The sequence below is a fragment of the Aquila chrysaetos genome, chromosome 16 (genome assembly GCF_900496995.4).
Source record: "Aquila chrysaetos chrysaetos chromosome 16, bAquChr1.4, whole genome shotgun sequence".
In the NCBI taxonomy this organism is placed as follows: domain Eukaryota; kingdom Metazoa; phylum Chordata; class Aves; order Accipitriformes; family Accipitridae; genus Aquila; species Aquila chrysaetos.
Window position 1 is genome coordinate 23677357 of NC_044019.1, and position 13808 is coordinate 23691164.

Genomic DNA, 13808 nt, shown 5'->3' on the forward strand with positions numbered 1-13808 from the left:
AAAGCAGCTCCTAATCCTTTGGTTGACCAGATGCCCTTGACACGATGCAGAGCAGCCTTGGGGCTGCTCTGAATTGCTGTGGGTCTGCTGAAGATCCTTTTAAGTAGCCGGGGAAATAGTAGCTCGTTTGTTGCTCCAGCTGCTTTTCTTGTCCCCCCAGCACTGTCCTGCAGGAGATGTTGCAGGAGACTGCGAGACTGGAAAATGCCCTCGCTCCCTTCCCTTAGATCTTATCCCGTGTCCAATAATGAGATTGGTTTCAGCCAGAAACATCCATATAGCTGCCACGTCTATGCTCTAGTTCAAGTTTGGTACTATGGCTGTTTTCTAGCTACATCACCTAGCTCCCTGGGTTTGACAATTTCCTTTTCTAGACTTTAATCAGATGTTGTATATAAAAATAGGTTTCTTATGAGCAGCTGTGACTTATTTTCCTTTTTGCGTTGGCGTGGGGTGGATTTTATTTTTTTTTAAAGAGGATTTTTGTGCTCTTTCCGAGTCTCGGGCTTTACCATCTTTTTTGTGCTACCAGACTGGCATAACAGGGTGGGGGGATCTTTTGCTGTTAGTTTAAAATGTGTGTATAAAATATATTTGTTACGTTAGCTTTTACCAAAAGCGATTTCCAATTTCCAGCACAAAACTTTCAAATATGGACTTGCCCCAAACTGACAGTTAGCTTTATGAATGTGCAGATTAGAATAAAAACTCATTTGCCTTAGGGAGAATTTGAGACAAGATCGCTAAGTACTTTCTCTGATTTGTGTCAGAGAAAAACACAGTACAGAATAAATACATATTTTCCAGGAGTAACATATTGCACATGTGATGAAAGGCTGCATTTAATTTGCTGTGAATTTACAGAAGTGTGAATTTTAAGCAGCAGTATGTGCTCTGTGTCCTGTCAACTTGTACAAATAGGTTAGAAGCTGAAGGTATTTTAAAGTAAGGAAGGCTCAGTCACAAAATGATCGTTCTTTTAATGAGTATAGCTAGTTCTCCAACTTACAGTAAAAATGAATACAGCACATAAACCTGAAAGTACCAATGGAGTTTGAGCCTAATCGCTAAATGTCTTTTTGCATAGAAATACCCGAAGAGCATTAGGGAGCAGCTAGCGCCTGCATTTCCCGCTGCTGCAGAACAGTCTGTCGGCTACAACGTCTTCTCATCTTTTACCCCGCCGTGAAGTCAGTGGGATCTCTGCTTAAAAGACGCCGGCACGATGTGACCCCGCGACAGCAGCCGCGTCCGCTGCAGGCCAGCCCGGCTGCCGGCGGTGTGTTAGGCAAGAGCTGGATAACGAGAGAGAGCTCTTTGGAGCGAGTCTTCTTGACCTTACCATAGGCTGTACCGACCAAACGCAAAACAGGACTGCGTCTGCTTATGCCGCTGGGTAACATCACCCTCTGTGTGTATACATATACATACGTGACATGTTAGATATATCTGGACATATATAAAGCAATTATTTCAACTTGCAAAGCTGGGCAGCTAATCTAGCTTCCTTCCCACAATAGGCATTTGGAAATCTCTCTGGACATGAGTTTACGGTCCACCCAGCCAAAAAAAGTTGGCATGTGCTGCGGGTAGCTCGGCAGCGGCTACGGAGGAGCTGTGCTGAAGTGATCCCCAGAGATGCGACTGTACCGATACGGCCAAGACGCCGTTTGCTTTCAGCAAGCTTTAAAAACTAGCTGGAAGTCTGATCTATAAAAAATATTTAAAAAATTGTACATGAAAACAATTCCATGGGATTGGATCCAGCGCCCGTCGTTACAAAATGCAATGGGAGGAGAAAAAGGAGAGGACAAAAGAGAAAAGGCATTTGCAAATAATAAAACGGACACGTGTCTTTCCTGTTTCTCCACCTGTGCGGTGAGCCCACGAGATGCAGCCAGCCGCTGGCCACAGGCTGGACAGTTGATGTATCATGGGCAGCACAAAGGTAATGTGGCATTATAGCTTCTGGATTACAACCCGCTAAGTGAAATCACGTCCGTTAGCACCCTCTGGATACAGCCCAAAGCTTCTTCGGAGCTGTCTTGCAAACACCTACTACCAGCTAATTTTTCTTGCTGCTGTAAGACGGTAGAGAAAGTTGGGCCGGGCAGTCAGGGAAGGCTGGGGTACCCGCGCTGGGTGACCTGCGCATGTCGGTAGCGCAGGCAGATCAGAAGCTAGACCTAGCTGAAAGCTTCGCAATGTCATTCTTTGGTGTGGATTTGGAGATGAAGGGGAATAAATCCATCTTGGCCCTCCTCCGTTATTTAGCCTGACCAGGTACCAGCATAGTCATCAGATCTACTTTGCCGATACGTAACAGAAATACTCTCTTTTCCCAGAACAACTATAGTAATATGCAAAGGTGTTTAGAATAAAAATTTGTGATATAGATAGTAGCCGGATCTTAGAAGTTGAGCAGAGGGTTTGCAGCCATAAACATAACTTTTGATGACTGTGCATCAGGTTTGCGTGGGTAGCCTGACCCTTTCCCAGTTAAATTGGATATTGTGCCATAGCTCACGGAGGTGTTGCAGGGATTGGATTTTGTTTGTGCAGGACGTCGCATTTCCACTGATAAACAGTTTTTATCGTTATTTGTACTCCATTCTGCGTGAAATACTTTTTGTTGAATATACAGCAGCTTGAATTATGTTTATATAGAATACTGAAGGATTTATACGCTGAAAATTGCATGCAAGCAGGGTGATTGTGCTGTTGGGAACCTGGAGCCACAGCACTCCTACACCCGCCCGTCTTGCCTGTGGATATGGCATACGCCTGCGATCTGCAAAGCTGCCTTTTTAAAAATTACTATTAGTTATTTAACATTGATACTACATATTTTGGGGAAATATGGACAGTTCAAGGAGGTGCGAGTATATAAAGTACAACATATCTCAGGCATAAAGTTATGAACTTCAGGGATCTCTTGTGTGAGTTTTTAATAGGGCATACTTCACTGCCAGAAAGTCCCAGCAGTGCAAAATTAGATCCGTTGAGAACCTCGATTAAATTTTTGGTTTGGTTTGATTTGGTTTTTGTTTTCCCCATAGCTGTTCAAAGCTATGGGTTTAGTTGTATTTTAACTATATGTTAAGTATACAGGACAAACCTGAATGGATCCAGGTCTAATCATATTTACAAATATTTGTAAATGACAATAATGACTTCGTATCTGTGTGCAAGATGTTTTATGTGCGAGATTAGATACGAGCCCCCAAATAGTAATCGGTTCCATAATAGCTTTTAATAAACAGATATTTGAATAAACCAGTTTTTAGAAAAGTACAGAATAAAAGCAGAAAATACCTCTTCCCTATTAACCATTGGTATAAATCCCAAGATGTCTTGTTTTAAAGTTATAAATTGCAATCTTCACTCAATTGTTCTATGGAAAATATCACAGTTAAAGCACAGTACTGCTGGTGTCTTACAGAATATAGGTATTAACGTTTCCTCATCCTTTCTCCCTTTTATAGCAAAAGCAAAAAATACTTTCCTCATGTTTCCAAAATTAATTATTAAAGGAGGTGCTGGGAAATCAAATGACCACTAAAAGCCAGTTTTGTTACGCTATGTCTTAGCTTTGATAAAAACATTTCACTATTTACTAAAGAGGAATGGATTTGAACTGCACTATGCTAGGTCACGACCAAAGCCTGATTTATTTTTATTTGATTATTCAGCTGAGATACCTGTTGACTGTCAATGATGAGTAGAAGCTATGGAAGTGTTTGCAAGCTGATGTTAGGGTGTCACTGATGTTAAGGTTTTCTGTGTCAACAAATTTAATTCTACAGTTCTTTAATTCTGTAGTTACAGTTCTATTGTTTTAGCCTACTAGGAAGAGACTAGGATTTATTTGACTTTCAAGGAATAGTTTGAAAATAAACAGTTGAACAGAGCAGACCTGAGGGTGGAGGTCTAGTTTTTTGTCGGGTGAGAGGGCGTCCTGTTAACTCTGCTGCTATAAGGACAGTGAAAAATAAACTCAGTGGACGTATTGTTGGGTATAAAAACAAGTATTTTAAAACTCTTTCAATTTGGCATCCGAATATAGGGAAAAAACCGACTACTTTGGCTGCAGTAATTTTTACATAGCGTAATCTCTATTCAGAATGCAACCTAGAGGAAAACATCCTGCAGACCAAGTCTATCAGAGGTGTGCTCTTGTATCTGGCGTAACAAAAATAGACCCGAGTTCAGTTGCCGCCTCTCTGTCAGGTGCGGAGTCAATAACCCCCTCTTGTGCTTTGTGGTTTCTAGCTGCCAAGCAGCATCAGCATTCCTCCTCCTGACTTTACTCAAAAGTCTGTCTGCCCTTCAGAAATTAATTATGCCTGCGCACAGCATCGGATGGGATTTCTGACCCTATCTGCGACCTCTACACTGAGATTTATTTCTATTCTGAATGCAGAGGAAAATTAATACGATGCGTTCTCTGGTAGCTCTAGCATTTCTGAGCTTACGGACTTAGAAATGTAGGAAAATTATTTGTGCCTGTGATAGTCATCACATGTACGGCGGGATATACAGAATACAGCATCTATTGAATGACATTTCGTATTAAAGTGGAGGTCTACCTAGAAAGGTGTGTGTATAAAAAATAACTCCACAGCAGCGGTTGTTTATTTTGATAATGAATTTTAGTTATGATTATGCAACTAAGAATGCCTCTCTTGAACATAGAGGAAGGCGCTATTCATAACAAACCTTTAGTAAGTAATACTTTAAGCTCTGTTTTGATGCTGCCTTCCAAGCTTTCTAGGGAGGGCATGTACATTTGTGGAGGCAAAGGAAGGCATTGTGATACCCAGTCAGCCCAGTAAAGTGATAATCTTTCAAGCCATTTTGCACACTGATTTTAAAAAGCAAATAAACTGACAGAGGTAGCAATGCATTTTATAGATTCAAGGACCAGGGCACAGATAAATCTTAAAGTGTTAAGAACAACAGGTTTCTTAGCTTATGGAAAGCAAAAATATATTTGTGATGTTAGTTTCTGACAAGAAAATGGGACTTTTTTTTTTTTTTTTTTTGAGGTTAGACGATCTAGATTTTGCTCCTTCTAGTTAGAAGAAAGCTCAGTCCTTATCCAGGACCCTCTTCCTGAGGAGCCGGAGCCTTGACATGACCACATCCCAGTCTGCATAGGCACCTTCCAGGTGACGAGTCACTTCTGATCCCGACTGGTAGCTCTGGCGACCATGAAGCACGCGCCAGTTATCAAACGTCACTATGTCTCCTGTAAAGAGATTGCACAAAGTTCAATATTTGGTGTGTTATAGCCGATTCCTTCAAACAGATAACATGGAAGTAGATTTATATCAACAGTTAGGGAGCAAGAATTTCAAGTAGCTCAGCTGGAGAGACACAGCAACGACACAGTAATTTTAATTTAGCTGGTCGTTCTCAACCAGAGAGGGCAGGTCCCTTTTGGCCTCTGCTTCTTTTCTTGTACAACCAGGAGTTAAAAAGCAGAGTGGCAGGGGAGTTCACGCTGAGAAAAGCGGGCCTTGAGGGGAAAGGCGACTACAGCAAATCCACAGGAAGGATAAAAAGGGTGAAAGCCACTAGGATGAATTTTATTTGATCGGTCTGGTACTATTTGTACTGTACTCATCCTGCATTACTATCCCTGTTAAAAGAATTTCATGAGAACAAAGTCAAGCCATTGAAAGTTAGGAAATCACATAATTAAAGATAGCATGCCATTTTAATTTTTCTCCCTTGTGTGCCACTGTTACGATAAATCTCTAACTAAATAACCTTATAATCTTTCTTTCCTTCTCCCCCTCCCCACTACCACCACTTTGGTGCATTAATTGATGGGATGGATGGTGCTAATGTAATGTGAGGTACTTTGTTTTACCATTTATTATGTGATCTTATAAATTATTTTATTGCATGTTCCCAACAGAGAGAGATTCATTTCCTCATAGACCTGAGGCAGTCAGATACACTAATGAATTTACTTTTGTAAAATCTCTTGAGAGAATGAGGGACTATTCTTATCTTTATTTTATAGCTGGGGAGATGGGAGCTGGAAAGAACAGAGATTAAGGCCAAACTAGTTAAATATATGCACAGACTGACTTTTAAAGAGTAAAGGGCAGTTTTGCAGCATGCTTTATGCTCAAAACACAGCCCTGTACAACTCTAGCTGAAGTTTAGAGCACTTCTGCAAGTCTGCTTCCAGATGTCTTGCACAGGCCACCCAGAAAAAGCAGCAGAGCAGCAGTGACCCTCGGTAATCCATCCAGCATTACGCTGGCATTCGGTGTCTAAGCAAAGACAATAACCGAATTCCCCACGGAGCTGTTCAGCTTCCTGCACCGTTATGCACATTATGCATCTGTATCATCTTCTAGATGTTTTGCAACTCCTGCAGCCATTGGGAAGGTGTCCCACTAACAAATTGAAGTGTCATAAAGAGAGAGATGGATCATTTGGCTTAACATCCGTACTCTGCATCAAATGAAGCAGAGGAAAAAGTATGTGATTGTGCATCATTTAATGACCAGCCAGTGAATTGGGATGGCACAGCAGTCTTACACACGAAATTTCCCATCTGTGGTGCTATTGATATGACAAGTTACAATTTCCTATATGGTATGGGGTTTTGATGTAGCATAAAGATACATTGGACTAATCAATAGATAGACTCTATTTGCCCCACCTTTTTTTTTTTTCCCTTTTGTAGCATAGAAATGGCAAAAGAAATCTATGAGATGAATGTAATGATGCAGTATGAAATAAAATAGGTGATAGAAGGACTGAAACTTCCTCTCGGAACCAATGCTAACAACGCTCAAGTGGTTTTGACTGTTAGGAAAAACATGTAAAAAATCATTGCGAGGAGAAGCAACTTACTGACCTGGTTTCAGCTTGTAAGTAAACTTGTATTCTGTGCTGTTTAATAAATCATCAAATTCCTTTAGAGCTGCATAAAACGGCCTCACTTTTTCAGCTGGTATGTCAAACACTGTGTCTCTTGTTGCATTATTATAATTGATGCGAACTGCTTGGCCTCTGGAATCCACGCTATGAAACAGAGAAGGAAAGGAAAAAGAATGTATTATGCTGTTACAGAAACATTTTAAGATGGTTAAACAACAACTGAGCTCTGCCGCTGGAATTTCAGTATGTTTCTGTACTGAAGTTCAAATTGTTATTGGGTTGTATTTTGATAATTAATCCTAACTAGGAAAAGGGAATAATCAGGAGAAACTGTAGACACTTAATTTGCTCAAAAATCTATGTACTATACTCTTTAATTGTAGAATCATAAACTTTTTAAATGCAGAAGAGATTATTAACATTCGCATTTGATCTTTTTATAGTATATAGTTCTTAATCTAAATGCTTCAAATTATGACCTCTCTTTGGCACGATACAGATGTACATCGGCTGGAATTTAGTAACAGACCCAGCTGCCGTTAACCCGTGTCTCTACCTAGGAGTTGCTCTAATTACCACCACTTCTTGCTAGTGTGGCAAAACAAGGAGAACTATGCTGTGGCGGTACAAAGCACAGAACAAGTCATACACTGGCAAAAAAAAAAAAAAAACCCAAACCCCAAACCAAAAAACCAAACCCAACCCAAACACCAAATCCCCCAAACCCCCAAATAACTATAGACCAAGTTAAACCAGTGTTTCCCCACAAGGTGGCAGGAGCAGACCTTCTCCTACCAACATGAAATCCACCATAAAACAGGGGTTTTATTTTTCGATGTTGTTGAAATTACTCACTCTATAATTCTTTGTTTACATTGCACAGCAAAATCACAGTAGTCCACCCCAACATCTGTATAGTCTACAGCAGTAGAGGACAGGATCTGATACGCTTCAGGGTTTTGTTTCTTCAGCTTGTTGGATACGTGAAATCCATCTACAACTTCACTTTCACCTCCTGAATCTGTTTGCTTTATACAATGGAGAAACTGAACCTGGAATGAATTAACATCTCATTACAAAAAGAATTAGCCTGCATATTTAACAGTTCATTAGTATCAGTTCCCTCATATCTGTGGTTCTGTTTTTGTGGTTGGTTTTGGGTTGTTTGGGGTTTTTTTCAGTGAAAGACTTGAGTTCCCATCACTGCAGCTTCACAGCCCTCTGCCACCACTATCACAAAGGCAGAAAATTGAAGTAGTGAATTCATAAATCCATCCCATTTGGGATATCTTCTAACGCTTGCAACCTGCGAGTCAACTGCAAAGCTCTGGTCTCGCCTCTTTCCTTTGAGTCCCTCTTTGTGGCAGCCATACAATTTTAAATGCATTGCAGTCTCATCTCAACAAGGAGGATTAGCTTTCTCTTGCAGAAACAAAACCTGCTGTAAATTATCTGCTCACAGAGGGGGGAAAAGATGGCTGTCATTGAAGGCAACAGGCCCAGTGTCTCTATGATAAAGTAGGATTAAGACAGTTTCATTTCACCTCACAGTGAAAGTGCCAAGGCATAAGACGGAGCAGAAAGCCTAAACTGGGCTCTCGGTTGCCCTAGTGTAAATCTGAGCTACTGACACAGGCGGTAAAACTCCCCGTGGCATTAGGGAGTCCGGCATCACACAGTGTAAGCGTTCATCTCAGCCAAACAACACAAAATACATCTGTCACACCAATGGTAACAGCGTTCATGATGGTGAATTATTTCTGAGACCACTAGGAGAAAAAAAAAAAAAAAAAAAAAAAAAAGACAAAAAAAACCCAGGAGGAGAAAAAGGAGCAGAGAACAGGGTTTGTCCCAGAATGTCCTCACCAGCTGGACCCGCGGTCCTTGGTGATGGCGATGAAAGGGAAAGCTGAAATAACCAAGAGTGCAGAAGGGGGACTTGTTTAGAAAGGACGCAAGGTAGTTTATTCATTTGATGAAGCAGCTTCCCCCGCTCCTGCCATGCTCCTTTTGGCCAACAAGCTGTGGGGAGGACTCGGGGCTCCCACCGAAGGGAGCACAAGGCCACGAGCTTTTTTCTTTTGTGGTCACAGCCAGCCTTGCGCAGGGCAAGCACAGCTTGGCACTGCTAACTAGGGCTGCAGTAATGTACTTCATGGTAAATGACTCTGGAAAAGTTCAAAGGGAGAATTTAGTTCAAATGAGAATATAGCTTTACGTTCTGGAGAGCTGATGTATCTGCTAGATCTAATCATCAGTAGTTTTTTTGGTTTTTTTGGTTTTTTTTTAATCAGGATATCTCCTGGAAAAATAGTTGCCAGATGAAAACACAGGAAATCCTAAAGCTATTTTTATGGGACAGTTCTGAAACTAATCATCATCCATTTAAAAACATTTCTTCAAATATTTGTAATAAATACATCTTAAGAATTCAAATATTGTGTAATAACTAGATAAATAAAGAAAACTGCACATTGAGGACAATGTTCAAAAATAATTCAAAATGTGCTTTAATACTTTTACTTCTTACAAGCACGTTTGAATGAAAAAGGTTATGCTCTTTTTCTAATGTTTCATAGCAGAGTGTGAGCTCTGGCACAGACAAGACAGTGAGCTAATTCACATCTGCTCGCTATTAATGAAGCCCTATTCCATTCTTATTCCACATTAACGAACAGTATCTAAATGATTATAAAAGGTGATGTTAGTGTGAAGTATTTGGTACTTACTTGTGGATAAATCACATTGGCTTTTTGTCTAATTATAGAAATAACTGATACAAAGTACTCCACAACATTAGAAGGGGCAATTTTATAGATGCCAGCTTTTCCAGGGTTATCGTTGTTCCTTTGTACCTGTTTCTACTACTTTCCAGTCCTCTGGTGAACTCTGTGGATTAGACTTTGATATGACAAGGACTAGATGAAAACATATTTTCTGTGGTGGCTGTCCAGCTTTTCAGAATGCCCCTTTTTTTCGTCTATTATGAAAGGGCAAATAAGTGTCTAACTTCAATCCATTCACAGAAAACAGAATCTAACATCTTAATCGTATTTCTTCTAATACGTTCCCCTCCTGAGGTGAACAGATGAGTCCTAAAATGTCAACTTGACTATAGCATTTAGACACCTAACTTTTTGAACGTAATGACAGCAGTACCAAAAGCACATACAGGACTCTAATGTTTTCTCATATGCGTGAATTCCATTTAAAAATTACAGGGCACATAATGGGCTTGTTATACAGAACACACATCAGAACGTATATATTGCATACCCATGTGTATATAGACTGTTACATGCAGATTAACGTATCGTTATTTTTACGTTGCTCTTTTAAGACAAAATTCAGAGTCACTGAATGCTAACCGTATTTCACGCTATAGGAACATTTCCCTTTCCCCTTTTGTGTTGTGAAAAAGTCAGTAGACTCGCCTTACCCCAGGTGGATGCTGCAGAACAGGGTAATCGGTGTGAAAACACAGTTTCCCAGTTGTATAAGCCACATTGTTAGCATCTGCTTTGTCTTGCACTTGCCAAGTTGGTCTTTATAATGAAAGGGAAAAGAGAAAACACGTTAAAACAGCCAGCCAGCATGCCAGACAGTACACATTGAAACTCTGAAATCACAGTACAAAAGAGTCAGTCCATCTTTGAACATGAAAATATTGTAGAATAATAAGGAAAGAATGATTTAGCAGTGTCCCCCCACCCCAGCAAAGGCAGCTTATTTCAGCAGTCCTAGATTCAGGCTAGAAAGCGAAGTGTGCCAAGGGACATCTGGCCCCAGCGCGGTACCTAGAAAAATGATGGCTTCCCAGTGGCAGTACTTTGCTGAATGCAAAGATCCATTGAAGACACTAACCAAGAGGTATCTGCTAGGATAAATCATCATCTTATTTCTGAGGCTTCAGAAAAAAGAGAGTGGAAGTTGGCCCATTTCTTTTTATCAAACTTCCATTTTCCCCTGCTAGGTGGAGCACATTATCAATGAAATATGAAATTGTTAAAAGCTACGTTACTTTCCCCCCCAAATTATTTTTAAAGCTTTATGACCTTAGAAAATACAGAGCATCCTTTGCAGGGGGATCTTTCCTGTAACTTGAAGACTTGCCGCTAAAGGAAAACGTCTTGATGAAAGACTTTGTAACTTCTTCCCTTTCTCTGATGCTCTTTCTGAGAACTACCCCCGTTTATTTTGTTACATAGTTTCTGCCTTGAAATCTGACAAAATTCAGTAAGAAAATTTACTGATGACTGCAGGAAAAAAAAATCTTAGTTATATGACAAAGGCATGAATATATCACGTTGCAGCACAATCAAAATCTGTTTCGAGTGACACACCATGCAGCAGAATTTAAGACCAAGAACCACATGTTTTATTTGTACAGAGTTCACATGATTGAAGACCATATATATTATGTTTCAGATGGTGTGTGTCTAGCATTACTTCTTAATAATAGTTTGAAAAGAAAATAGGCTAAAGAACATGCAGACCAAAACGATTACAGAGAGTATACAAACACTTTTGTTCTAGGAGTGGTATTTAGTATAGAAACTATGCAAAATGCTAAAACTAAATTTCTGAAATTGCTAGGGGGAAAACCCCCTTGAATATTTGCAAATGTGTTTAACTGCCTGGGAGAAATAATTTTTATTATTTGGAACAGCACATATTCATCGGTACATGACTTCAGTACTCAAGTATGATAATTTCAACCACACTTCCGTAGTTCCCAATTTTACAGCCAAAAAATAGCCTGTTATATCGTCCTTGTCATTAGTGTTGAAGGTAGCTAGGTTCACTGTATCTTTCACTTAAAAGGCTCCGGTGTTGCTTGATGGTTCTAAAACAATTTAATGTATTTTAATTGTCTCATTTATATGCAATATATACAATTGTTGGAATGGTAGTACTGTATAAAATCATTGTAAAGTTTTGCAGAAGCAGTCAGGGCTTTCGTGCCGGTACGCTTTGCAAGGGGAGCTGGTCCCCGGGAGCTTTCCTTCCACGCAAGGAGCTTCGGTCAACGCTCAAGTTACCGACTTGAAGTCAGAGATGTTAATAGGGAGCCCGGCGCTGAACGTGAAAAAAATCAACCTTACTTTGTCAAAGTCTTAACCGAGCTGAAGTATCAACTCCGTCGTGGGGAGAGAAGGCACAGAAGTAAAGGAAGAAAATGTGGGTAACGGCAGAGGACTCTTGGCCCTTAGGGAGAGCAAAGCAGAGTTCAGTGGTTTATGGTTTAGTAATTAGGGACAGATTTCAATATCAGTTGCTCAGGCTGTTTGACAGCGGAGGAAATTTGGCACCAGGCAGGTGTAGCAATTTTTTGCATTAAGTGGCAATGTGGGCTCAGTCTCCTTGAGCAGGCAACTAGCCTGCCTCTTACATCCTTAGCCTGGCAAACCCCTGCACTAGGAACTGAAGCCACACTTGAATCACCTGGTCTTGCCCTTTATTAAACATCCAAGTGTCATTCATAAGAGATTTGGGACCCGTATCCTTCTCCTGCAGCTGAAGCCCTCCGGGAGGTGCAGGTGGGACCCCAGGGACGCCCCTCCTGCCCCCCCAAGCCCCGGCCAAGGCTTCAGAACAGGGGAGGAGCACGAGGTCTAGGGCATGAGAAGGTGGAGAAATGAACCGTGGTACGCCTGGAGGGCTTGCTAATGGAGCCGTGCCTCTGTAACGTAAAGAAAAAGGTGAATTTAAAAGGGCTGAACTCCTTGATGTTGTTATAGGACTGATACAGTCCACTTTTGACAGTAATGACATTTTAAGCAGCATGTACCAGACATCTAGACAAGAAAAAAGGCTTTTGTTTTTCCATGTGTCAGGGTTATATTCATTGCTGTTACACTTCAGTTTAAAATTCATGGCCCTGTTGAGGTAATGTTTTATTTGGCAAGCTTGCCAATTCCAAATTTATCCTTTTATTTATAATATTTGGTAGGCCTTGTATTTGGCTGCTAGTGAAATAGCAAGGGAATTACCCAAAGTTATTATTTTATTACAGTTGTAAAAGCCACTTCAGAATTGGATGCCAGTAAGAAATGAACTTCTGTTTTAAAGGTGAAGAGATGGACTGTAAAATACTGTTCTAAGTCTGTTGTTAAGACTGAAAACTCATTGGAGTTTCTGCTACTACGAGAAATATGTAAGAGCAACAAGACCAGGCACTACAATAACTATAGCTGAAAACAAAACAGGTAAAATTAGGAGAAAAGATACTATAGGGAAAGAAGTCTTTTCTTCTCTAGAATATTTTTAGGCTGGGTTCCAGCTATACATGGTAAAAAACAAAAAAAGCCCCCAAACCCCCAAACTTGTTCCTTATAAAACAGCCCCCCAAATATCCAAAAATAAGCCAAACCCATTAAAGTCTTTTTCAGGACTTCGCGTGATGAATTACACATTTACGCATTTAGCAAACACTGGGTTATTAAGCTGTTTGAATACAGTTCCCTATTTTCTGACAAGTTTAGCATGCCACGACTTCACACACAGCTGTATGAAAACTTTTAAAACTAGTTTTGTGACTTAACTTTTTAAAATACTTTATGGATAATTTCTTAAACCACTACACGTAACAATACAAAGTTTATGTGTGATCCTGCTTGTATTTTGTAGTATTTTAGGATTTCCTTGCTCTCTCTTCCCACTCGCCCCTCCTCCCAGCAGAGTTCTTAATGAACAAACATGGTCTAAGGAGTCATTAAAAAAAAAAATTCAGGGCAGTTCAAATTCAAAGCATCATCATCACCAGTATGGTGATGAGAGCAGCTAAACGTTGCTGAAGATGTCGGGCTGTAACATGTGTGCACGCGCCCAGGGAGGAAGGAGACTTGGATGATAGCTGTGCAGCAAAACGGAGACCAACTCTTTTGAAAAGGTATAATATT

At 40.4% G+C, this 13808-nt stretch overlaps 1 protein-coding gene across 1 annotated transcript in view; it reads right to left on the reverse strand.

Annotated features, from left to right (window-relative positions):
- Nucleotides 1–3234: 3234 nt before the first annotated feature.
- The window catches only part of BBOX1 (gamma-butyrobetaine hydroxylase 1), a 38773-nt gene continuing 28199 nt past the window's right edge, over nucleotides 3235–13808 (reverse strand). Inside the window, exons 5-8 of the mRNA XM_030039366.1 lie at nucleotides 10346–10451; nucleotides 7762–7958; nucleotides 6884–7050; nucleotides 3235–5251 (exon numbers count right to left, since the gene is read on the reverse strand). Of these exons, the coding sequence (XP_029895226.1) occupies nucleotides 5091–5251; nucleotides 6884–7050; nucleotides 7762–7958; nucleotides 10346–10451 (631 nt within the window). The 3' untranslated portion in view covers nucleotides 3235–5090. The remainder of the gene's footprint in view (nucleotides 5252–6883; nucleotides 7051–7761; nucleotides 7959–10345; nucleotides 10452–13808) is intronic.